At 35.2% G+C, this 12,110-nt stretch overlaps 1 protein-coding gene across 4 annotated transcripts in view; it reads right to left on the bottom strand.

The window, feature by feature from the left end:
* Window positions 1-3,450: 3,450 nt before the first annotated feature.
* PCMT1 (protein-L-isoaspartate (D-aspartate) O-methyltransferase) overlaps window positions 3,451-12,110 on the bottom strand; it is a 49,589-nt gene continuing 40,929 nt past the window's right edge. For 3 of the 4 annotated variants that reach the window (XM_054570107.1, XM_054570105.1, XM_054570106.1), the window contains exon 8: window positions 3,451-5,337. Coding sequence is in view for 2 of the 4 variants with exons in the window: in XM_054570105.1 (XP_054426080.1) it covers window positions 5,325-5,337 (13 nt within the window). In the remaining 2 variants the exon portion in view is untranslated. Of the gene's footprint in view, window positions 5,338-6,842; window positions 6,987-12,110 lie in introns of all 4 variants that reach the window. The other variant, XM_054570104.1, reaches the window with a different exon arrangement.

Here is a 12,110-nt window from a genome sequence, read left to right as displayed (position 1 = left end):
TGAACAGGACTTGTTGAAGTCAACTTACCTGTTGATTCTGTGATGGTAGGAATTCTGCATCTAAGACAATTAAAAATAATTTTAAAGGGTAAGTTGTCCACAATTTCTCTCTCCAACACATCCTTGTGATTCACATCTCTCTTCCTGAGGAAAGGCCCACCAAAACCATCTTTCTGAAAACTAAAAACTCAATCCTCAGTACAAGGAGACTACAGCTACTATCTCTGTCCTTCCACAAGCATTTTAATGTTTCAAGTCACCCAAGTAACAAATATGTTCTTTTCCATAGAAATAACAATTTCTCCACCTTTTTCCCACTGACTTTTCAAAATACGTGCTATGCTCCCCCATTTCTTTTCACACTAACCCACACCTCCTGCCAGCCACTGGCAGCCATTCAAGTGCACTTCACCGTGCTTTCCCAAGACGTGAACAGAGAAGTGTGTTTCTGCTTGGGCCTCAATCTGCTGTTCAAGGCAGTCCTTGTTAACGAATTAACTGGATCTCACCTGTGTATTCACGCATTCCAGTACAGTGTGCCCCAGAACACAGGCCCCAGCCTCCTCTTTGCATGTCCCGTCCACATCAAATTAATGATGTGCCTGTCACATACGCATCTGAGTCTGAGATTCTGTTTAGCAAAAATAAATGCTAAAACTGCTTTATAATACAAAAAACAAGTATCTAAAATAATTGAATTAAAAATTAAAAAATTTTTCCTGAAAGTTTGGGCCAAAAACATGGGTGTGCCTTATACACAGGAGCATTTATACACAGGAGCATTTATACATAGCAGAATACGGATATGTTACAAGGCCATAATAATGAAAACGGCATGGTATTGGCCTAAGAACAGACATATAGATCAACCGAAACCAATAGAGAGCCAAGAAATAAAGCCATGCCTACGTGGTCAATTAACCTATGACAAAGGAAACAAGAATACAAAATGGGGTCAAGACAAGTCTATTCAATAAATGGTGGTGAGAAAATTGGAAAAAATGAAACTAGACCACACCTTACACTATATACAAGAATAAACTCAAAATGGATCAGATTTAAATGTCAGACTTAAAACCATAAAACTTCTAGAAGAAAACACAGGCAGTAAAATCTCAGACATTCCTTTTTTTTTCCTTAGAGACTTTATTTATTTTTAGAGAGAGGGGAAGGGAGGGAGGAAGACAGAGAAAAACTGACGTCTGAGAGAGACATCAATTGGTTGCCTGACTGGGGACGAACCTGCAACCCAGGCAGGTGCCCTGACTGGCAACTGAACCAGGACACTGCTGCCCATCCAAGCCACACTGGCCACAGCTTGGACATTTCTCAGAAATGTCTTTCAGATGTGTCTCCTAGCTAAGGGAAACAAAAGAATAAAAATAAACAAATGGGATTACATCAAACTAAAAAGCTTTTGCACAGCAAAGGAAACCATCAACAAAAGGAAAAGACAACCCACAATAGGGTTAACTTGGAAATTTGGCAAGTTCTTTGATCCATAATGTAATTTTGGCAAACTCCTAGCAGGATAACCACCCAAACAATTAAGTAAACAAATAGTGCTAGCAAGAGAGATTACTGCAAGTGATGTGATCCCTTGGAAGGTAAAGTGTTCAAGATGTGGGAATTCAAATACAAATATCCTCAGCTGCCTCTGGAGTGCTGTCCCCTTATTCTTAAAATTGTCCTCCGTATTGTCATCACTTGCTCTTTGGACAAAAAAAAAAAAAAAAAATTATTCTGTGATACCCATTCTATGTGGTCACTCCACCTAAGTGAGAATGAGCTCTTCAGACTCAGCAGCCTTAGAACTTAGAACTTCCTCTTATGTAGGGAAAGGACAAAGAAGGGGAGGGGAAAAAAGAGGAGGAAGGGATTCACTGAACCTGCACAGCTCGCTATGGGAACTAAGCCAGCTTTTCTTTTCTCTCCAAGCAAGAGAAGTGCTTTAGAGCCATGGCCCAAACACCACAAAGTCAGTTAAAGAGATGAAGCCAAAATGGGAACCAGCAACTTCTGTTGTAGCAATACTAGAAGGATTAAGAATAAGGAAGTTTTCAGACTTGTTTAAATGTTTATTATATAGCAATTCACAAACACAATTTTCTTTGAGCCCCATGGGCCAGCCATTTTCCTTCAGGCAGGCTTTTTTTACTGGCACTGTATTTGAGCCACTCTTTAAATACAACAAGGACAAAACCCTGTCACTTTCTGAAAGGTGGTAGGAGAAATCAAAAGAGGTAAATCTAAAATCAATCAGAACTTAGTCTACTTAGTCTACTGCTTTAATAACACGGTGATAGAAAATGACAACTTATACCCTGCAAATAAATTTTTGCACTTGCCTAAAATAAGCTACTGGTGTTTGAACTCCATTTAGAATGTTTTTAAAATTACCCATGCTTATTTTACTTATAATACTAGTGTTCAATTACCATAGGCATGAGTTCTAATGCTATACCAAGCTATTGGAAATTTGTTAACATTTAGCTGAAAATCAGAAGCACCCACCTCTCTAAAATATTAAGGAACTTTATTTCTTGGCCATCAGATGCCAAGAATATCTTCAAAGAATTCATGAGTATTAAACTATTACTAAAAATTGTTATTCTGTTTTAAAATACATTGGACTTTTAAGATGCTTTAGTATAGGTACATTATATTCCACTTAAAAAGTGTAATCAAGTTTTTTTTTGAATGGGTTTTTTTTTTTTAAATTAAGGCAACAGGAATTTAAATATTTGTATGGACAACATCAGTGTATTATTTTCCCTCAACTGTCACTTTTTCTCCCCCCCTAATGTTATGGGTTGGGAAAGAGCTGAAACCCTCATTAGAAACTCGAATTCTTGATTTTAGTTCTTTAGAGCTAGAGAGCTAGATTAGACCTTTAATAAAATCAGATCTGTAAAAAGGGCCTTGTTTCAAAAGGATCTCGCTAGACTGGAACTTCTAAAAATATTTTCATTGTTGCTCTTCATATTATTAAGGAAAAATAAAATGCTAAAATATTTTAGAAATTATGAATAGCAAAGATTAAAGAGATTTCTTATCTTTGACCAACACATATATAAATTCAAAAGTCTTAAAGAGAAAAGCTCTTAAACCTAGTTAAAATTATTTCCATCTCTACCCATTTATATATGCTCCCTTAATATCCATTCCTATCTATTAATACTTTAAAATTTTATTTTTTTTTCTTTTTTTTAAATCATGTTTATTCTATTACAGTTGTCTCAATTTTTCCCCCTTTGCCCCCCTCTCCCACAGTCTGTTCCCACTCTGTTGTCCATATCTATGGGTCTTTCATACATGCTCTTTGTTTAGTTCCTTCTCCTTTTTTTTTTTTTAATTTATTTACTTTTTAAATACATTTGTCTCTGCCTCCCCCCCCACCTCTTTCCCTTGCCCCCTCCCACCTTCCCTCCCTCAGCTCTTCCAATACTTTAAAATTTTAATTCACAAAACTGTAAAAGTCCAAGAGCAATGCTTGGCACAGTATTTGCCTATACCAAAAAGGCGGCACTTTGTGCTATCCGATCTATGCACTGTCCCGTCAACGAGACTGTAAACTCTTCGAAAGGGCCGTTTTCTATCCCAAGACCGAACAGAGAGATCTACATATAATAAAATGCCGACAATGGCTATGAAGGATACAGACTAGTGAATTAGTTTAAGAATTAATTTAAAGTCTGAAAGGATACTTAACCTTTGAAACTAACTCAAATGACACTGAGTCCTGGACAAAAGGGTTCATGGCCTAGGTCCAGAAGCAATACCAACAGCAGCAAGCTGAAGCCGGTGATGAACTGAAACTCACAACTTTTGGCCACCAACTCAGGCTAGTTTCTTGTGTCTAAGACCTTACCCCAAAAGAGACACTAGTGAGATGTATGCATAATTTTTAAAGCCATTTTTAAAGCAAAGCTTAAGACGTTAAGGGGTAGGGGAAAGGTACCTCCCGCCCTAAGCATCTAATTGCCAGAATTATACGCACTTGCTATCAGCAGACACAAGGGCTTTGCTGGGAGTGCTAGTTCTGCTAGCTCTAGAGCTCATATTGCTTCAAGTTCTCGAACCCTGAGAGACACTAAGATCCCACTATGAAAAGTAGAAAACCGCAATATTTAAGCAAGATTCTAAAGTGCTACTGACTTCTTAGAAACTCACTTATCGTCATTATATTAACAAATCCTTTACAGGTAAGAGATGGGTATTGGTACATTTATCCTCAACCCAGCTGTTCCCTGACATTCAGTCCATTCGTTCACTCACTCGTTCTGCATTTATTGCTCATCTACAAGTGGGCAAGCCCTGTGTTAGGTAGAGAAAAATGTTACATGAGGTGTAGTCCTTGTCCTCAAGGAATATGGTCGCATTTATTTCACAAATGTATAGTTGAATCATGCCATTAACCTACTCGTATTTCACAAGACGGGCATCAGAGAAACTTTTTCTGCGATCTTGGTCAGCATTCTGTACCTGGTGGACGTGCTGTTCCTTCTTCCGCATTCAAACACCACCAATGCCTCTTTTACTTTTAACTTTATTTGGCAAAGCAGCACTGCATAAACTGCTCAGTAACTAGGACACAGCTTACACAGCATGTTAAATTCATATACATTATCAGCAGCAAATTAGAAACAGAAGAAATAATACTGAACTACAAGTCTCCTACAATTTTTAAAGAGAAAAAGGAAGAACTATGTCAGTCATGTCCAATCTGAACTGCTGAATGTTAAGGGACATCACCTTCCATCTTCTTAAAGTTTAATATTTACAATTGCTTAGTCTTAAGATAACGAAGCAGCTGATTGTATCTACAACATGCTATTCTATGACACCACATCAAAAGCTTTAAAAAAGGAAGCTCATCTCTATTTTTTCTTAGTAGCATCTAACAGACATCCAAAAATCAAGACTCTTAACCTGTGAATGGGGGTGTTAACTGATACACAAAAGCAATCTGAAAAATTAATATTGGAACAGAATTAATGTCTAGGAAAAGAAAAACTACTCCTCAAAATCAATTCAAAAACTAAGTTTCCCATTTTGTAGAACCCTTTCATTTAATATTTTAAAGTAAAATGTGGGCATGTTAAAGTAAGAACAAGTGTACACTTTGCATCCTTTCTCTACCAATTTGGCTTTTCTGCCTCTTTGAAGAATTAAAAATCCTATAAAACCACACATTTTCATGCTGAAAATAATAGTGTAACAAAGTCCAAAACAAGCTGTGATGCTGTTGGTTTTCAAAAGCTTTGAGGACTGAGATGAGCAATCCACTGTAATATTATATACTGGTCAAGCTGATGTTGCTTTTACAGTTCGTCCCTGGGGGAGAAAAAGAGAAATATGTAAATAGGAGTCACATACTTCAAGACTTGGCTTTCTAATAATTTAGATACAACTATTAAATCACTAAGAAAAAAAAAGGAAAAAAAACCATTGATCCCCAAGCAATATATTAAAAGGGAAAAAAAAAAAAAAAGCAAATGGTCTCAAGTCCAAGCAAAAATGGAAATCAGCCACTTCAAACATCTCTCATGCTAATTCAGAATGAAGTATGAACCCTATAGGGCCTGAATTCTTTTTTTAATTCTAAAGATAACTTTCTTCCTTCAAGACCAAAAATTCAGAGAAATTACTTTTAGATCTAGAATCTTGCTAATACTATTTATTGTAAAATGATTTGAGTACTTAAGAATTCAAATAAGTTTTTACAGTTACAGTCACAAAATTGGACAAAAAATTTAGCCTTTTGCTTAGAGTATCCATTTAGCAATTGTTGAATGGGTCAATCTCAACCCAAACTCTTTGGGAGAAAAGGCATCGCCTGTAGGTATAATATACCTGTCAGCTGATTTCATAAGTCAGCTTTATTTGCTCCAAAAGAAACCATGCGCTCAGCCACGTGTAGCACTGTACCAGCAACTGCCAGTGAGAGGAAGGAAGGAATAAAAATGCAATCTCAAATGTATGGTATGGTAGGTAAATTATACCTCAATAAAGGTATTAAAAATGAAAAAATAAAGCTCTTAAAAGTGAAAAAATAAAGCCAAAAAGCCCGAAAGCTTCATATCTGCGGGCAACCTGAGTGACAAAAACATTGTAACACTCAAGCACTTCAAGGGTAAAAAGTCTGATGTTTGCAACAAATCTCAAATGATTCAGGAAAAAAAAAATTACATATATGAATATATAGAGAGGGAAGGAGAAAACAAATATGGAAAAATGTTAATTACTGGTAACTCTAGATGAAGAGATTCAGTTTTTTGCACTATTCTTACAACTGTTCTGTAATAAAAAGATTTTTAAAAGTTGGTAAAATAAATTTGAAAGAAAGGCAAATAAAAGAGCTAAAATATCCCAAGTAAGTGGTGAATTAAGGGATCATCAGACAATATGTTTTCTTTAAAACTGAATTTTGTAAATTATCCAAGAAAATATTTTTAAAAATTACTTCTCCCATAAGCTACCTTTGTCATACAATGTATATTCATACTTAACATATTCTTTTAAATATGTAAGTACTATATTTCTCATAGAATACCTTTTACTTAAAATCATGCATTAAGATATTTATGAGCACTTCCAAAGTGCTCTATTCATAAGTTAAATTCACTTGTGCTTTTTATGCATTGAAGATACTATTACTGTTTTTGAAATAATTTACCACATTTTATTTACCTATTGCAAGGCATTAAGGATATCATAAATAAGTACCCTTATAGCCCAACAACATAGTACAACATTTCCAAATATCCTCTCCATTTAGAAAAAAAATTTAAAGAAAAAAGATAAAAACTCTCAATAAACTGGGTATAGAGGGAACGTACCTCAACATAATAAAGGCCATATATGACAAGCCCACAGCTAACATCATACTCAACGGTGAAAAGCTGAAAGCTTTTCCTCTAAGATCAGGAACAAGACAAGGATGCCCACTCTTGCCACTTTTATTCAACATAGTACTGGAAATCCTAGCCAGAGCAATTAGGCAAGAAAAAGAAATAAAAGGCATCAAAATCGGAAAAGAAGAAATAAAACTGTCTCTTTTTGCAGATGACATGTTATATACCGAAAACCCTAAAGACTCCACTAAAAAAATGTTAGAATAAACTAATTCAATAAAGTTGCAGGATTCAAAATCAATATACAAAAACTAGTTGTATTTCTATACACTAATAATGTACTATCAGAAAAATAAATTAATAAAACAATCCCGTTTACAATTGCATCAAAAATAAAAAAAAAAAATACCTAGGGATAAATTTAACCAATGAGGTGAAAGATCTATACACTGAAAACTATAAGACATTAGAGTAAAAGACAATGAAGAAAACAAAAAATGGAAAGATATTCCATTACTCATGGATTGAAAGAATTAATATTGTTAAAATATCCATGCTACCCAAAGCAATCTACTGATCCAGTGTGATCCCCATCATAATTTCAACAGCATTTTTCACAGAAATAAAACAAACACTCCTAAAATTTGTATAGAAACACAAAAACCCTAAAGCAATGGTATTACAAAGAAGACTATGCTGGAGACAACACACTTCCTGATTTCAAACTATATTGCAAAGCTACAGTTATCACAGCAGTGTGGCTTTAGCATAAAACACAGATCAGTGGAACAGACTAGAAAGCTCAGAAATAAACCCACACATATATGGTCAGGTAATTAAAAAGCCAAGAATACACAATGGAAAAACAACAGTATCTTCAATAAATGGTGCTGGGAAAACTGGATAGCCACATGAGAAAGAATGAAAATGGACCCCTATCGTACACCGTACACACAAAAAATTCAACTCAAAATGAATAAAACGCTTGAATATAGGACCTGAAACCATAAAACTAAACTTATGGTGGTAATCATTTTCCAACATAAACATACATCGAAGTATTATTTTGTATACTTAAAACCAACACAATCCTGTAGTTAATTATATCTCAGTAAAACTGGAAAAAAATCATAATGTAAAAAAAAAAAAATTTAGTGATATGAACAATGTTGGTGACATTTTATGAAAAAAGATTATGAAATAATGCTACTGTATAATCTCAGGATTATAAAAGAGATGTATCAATACATAGACCTATAAATAAGAGTATAAAAAATTACCAAAATATTAAATAGTGGTTATCTCTGGGTTCTGCGATTATGGGTGATTTTTACCTTATTCTTTGTACTTTTTTTCTATTTTGATAATGCATATGCATTACTTTGGTGTCAGTAATAGTACTGTTAAAAACAAAGGAAATGTACAGTACTAAAATGAAAAAAAAAAAATTCAAGTTTACAGACCTGTATTTTAACATTTGTATACCAAGAAAACCAAAAATTTGCTGCCTGTGCATGTATAACCTTGTCACATCCTAATACTCCAAAATCTGTATAATTTTTGTTATTAATTTTTGTTAATGTTCAAAATTCTGCATTTTTTCTGACTTAAATATATAGATCATTCACAATAACAAATAGCATGTCCTAAATTTCTAGAATATCTCTTTAAAATCACCATATATTTTCTAATTAATTCTATTAATTCTCTTAATCCACTATTAATTCTAGTGCTAAATACTTTCATTAGGTTAACTGTATAATTGATTACTTTGCTATAAAATATATAATTATACACAACTTATTAGGTTAATAACTCTAAGCTACTAACATTTAGTATTATATACCCTAACATTTAGTATTATATATTCTTTATTGAAAACAAACAGATGCTCTACCATAAAATAATTAAAATCCATCAATATTTTCTAGTTAATGGGTTTTTTGAGGTAATAAAAGCTTTGTACAAAGCATCATGAGACATTAAAAGAATTTCAAAGCAACAGAATATATGCCTGCCTTTAAGGATGCAAAATATGTAATAATATTGTAACATATGTAAAGAAATTTAAAAGGGACAATATAGAACAATATGTTCAACTGGATACCCTAGGACCTATACTGTCAGTCTTAGAAATGTCCAATCAATTCACAGCATCTTTTTCACACGTGCATGGCACTTTAAGACAACACTGATAAAATGCTTATGGAACAAGAACCCCGAAACATTCCTCAGTTTTACAAAGCAGAGGTTAACTTATTCCATTGACTCTTATGGCTATTAAAAACAAAAATAAAATAAAACCAGATTAACAATATCGTTTCTACATATATGAAATAAATATACTTATGCAAAATAAAATAAAAATCTAAAAGTATTAAGAGTTTATGAAGCAACTAATAGAACTATTACACATCCTTAGTCATGAACGTAATACCACAGATTCCAGGTTTACGGCCTATACAGCTGGCATTCTCTCCTTTTTTATTAATCCACCAAAGTAAAAGTGACATTCTCCCAAGCAGAAGGCGACATAAACCAACATTCAGGCTTGGGGCTCTATTTGGCAGTAGAATTTGACATGCCCACTTAATTCCCTCTTTTTGAAATAGTTTCTATCACATCTCCTCAGCAAATACTAGACCTCACGCTCTCACAACACTGCACCTAGCTCTGGGTTCCTCCATGAGAGAGGGGTGTGCTGAGAAACAAGAGAAGGTTCATAAGTACTAGGATGAGTTGTTAAAATTTAATCCTGAAAAAAGTCTGAAGGAACAGAAATCATCTAGCCATCTAGGCAGCAAACCAAGGAGCTTTATAGATGATGACTCCCAAATGTGGGATGGGCACTTAGAAAATCTTGAGACTCTTAACCACATTCTATCCTTATTATAACCATCGCCTTAATTCAGGCCACCATCATTTCACCCCTGACTTGCTACAACCACCTCCTGTCACTGACTCTAATGCTGTCCCTTTCCAACCTAGTCCGCATCACAGCCAGTCATCTTTCTGAAATGTCATTCCGATCTGGCTCCACTGCCTGGCTCCACCACTTCCGTTGCTCTCTACCGCCCTCAAGGCAAGAGCCTAAACATACTCCATTCAATAGCAGCGATTTTTAACCGATGTGCCACAAGAATTTTTAAAACATGTAATACCTGACTATTTAGCCAGTGGCACTGACCTCTTTTCCCTTAGACTGCCAAGTTAAAAAATGACAACAAGCCAACACAACCAACAAAAATATAACAATAGCCATCTGGTGGGAATATATCAAAATTATACCTAATTTTTTGTCAGATCAGCAGAAAACACATTTTTTGGTGTGCCGCAGAATTTTAGTAATTAGTTTGTGTGCGCCATGAGATGAAATGTTGAAAATCACTGCCCTATAGGTATACCTCAGAGATATTACAGGTTCAGGTCCAGACAACCGCAGTAAGGTGAGTATCACAACAAAGTGAGTCACACGAATGTTTTCCCAGTGCATATAATAGTTATGTTTTTACTGCAGTCTATTAAATGTACAATAATAGCATTATGTCTAAAAAACACTATACATACCTTAATTTAAAAATTATTGCTAACAAATGCTAACCATCACTGGCCCTTCAGCGAGTCATAGTCTTTTTGCTGGTAGAGGGTCTTGCTTCACTGTTGATGACTACTGACTGGTTATGGTGTGGGTGCTAAAGGCTGAAATGGCTTTGGCAACTTCTCAAAATAAGAACAATGAAGTTTGCCAGATCAACTGACTCTTTGTTTCACAATTTCTCTGTAGCATGTGGTGCCATTTGATAGCATTTTACCCACAGAACTTTTCAAAATTGGAGTCAATCCTCTTCAACCCTGCCACTACTTTATCAACCAACTAAGTTTACATAATATTCCAAATCCTTGTTGACATTTCAACAATCTTCAGAGCGCATCTTCACCTGGAGTAGATTCTAGCTCAAGAAACTACTGTCTTTGCTCATCCATAAAAAGCAATTCCTAATACATTAAAGCTTTATCATGAGGTTGCAGCAATTCAGTCTCATCTTCAAGTTCCACTATTAATTCTAGTTCTCTTGCTATTTTCACATCTGGAGTTACTTCTTCCACTGAATTACTGAACCCCTCAAAGTCATTCACAAGAATTGGAATCAACTTCTTCCAAATTCCCATGTATGTGAACATTTTGACCTCTTCCCATGAATCATGAATGTTCTTAATGGCATCTACAATGGTGAATCCTTTCCAGGTTTTCAATGAATTTTGCCCAGATCCAGCAGAGGAATCACTATCGATGGCAGCTATAGCCTTACAAAATGCATTTCTTTCTTTCTTTCTTTTTTTTTTTTTTTGTAAATCCTTACATGAGGACATTTTTAAAGAGGGAGGGAGGGGAAGAGAGAAAGAAAGAAACACTGGTGTGAGAGAGTGAAACAATCATTCATTACCTTCTCATACGCATCCAACTGGGAATCGAACCTGCAACATAGGCAAGTGCCCTGAGAATGAAACTCGCAACCTTTTGGTCTACAAGATGATGCTCCAACCAAACCACCAGCCAGGGCACAAAATGTATTTCTTAAATAACAAGACTTTAAAGTCAAAATTACTCCTTAATCTATAAGTTGCAGAATATATGTTATGTTAAAAGGCATAAAAACAGTATCAATTTGTTAAATTTTCATCAGAGCATGAGTGATCAGAGGCATTGTCAGTGAACAGTAATATTTCGATAGAAATCTTTTTTTCTGAGCAGCTGGCCTCAAAAGTAGGCTTAAAATATTCAATAAACCATGTTGCAAACAGATGTGCTGTCATCCAGGCTTTGTTCCATTTGCAGAGCACAGGCAGAGTGGATTTAGGATAATTACTAATGGCCCTAGGATTTTCTGAATGGCAAATGAGCACTGGCTTCAACTTAGGCACCGGCTGAATCAGCCCCTAACAAGACAGTCAGCCTGTCCTTTGAAGCTTTGAAGCAAGGCACTGCTTTTTCCTTTCTAGCTATGAAAGTCTTAGATGGCATCATCTTCCAATGTAAGGAAGGTTGTTTGGTCTACATGGTAAATCTGTTGTTTAGTGTAGCCACCTTCTTTATCCCAGCTAGATCTTCTGGATAACTTGCTGCAGCTTCTACATCAGCATTTGTTGCTTCCCCTTGCACTTTTATGTTATGGAGATGGCTTCTTTCCTTTAACATCACAAACCAGCATCTACCAGCTTAAAACTTCTTTTGTAGCTTCCTCACCTCTCAGA

The sequence above is a fragment of the Pteronotus mesoamericanus genome, unplaced genomic scaffold (assembly GCF_021234165.1).
Source record: "Pteronotus mesoamericanus isolate MK-2021 breed Mesoamerican mustached bat unplaced genomic scaffold, CSHL_Meso_final contig_20, whole genome shotgun sequence".
Lineage (NCBI taxonomy): Eukaryota > Metazoa > Chordata > Mammalia > Chiroptera > Mormoopidae > Pteronotus > Pteronotus mesoamericanus.
Note: the sequence above shows the minus strand (reverse complement) of the source record. Positions and strands in the feature narration are given on the sequence as shown.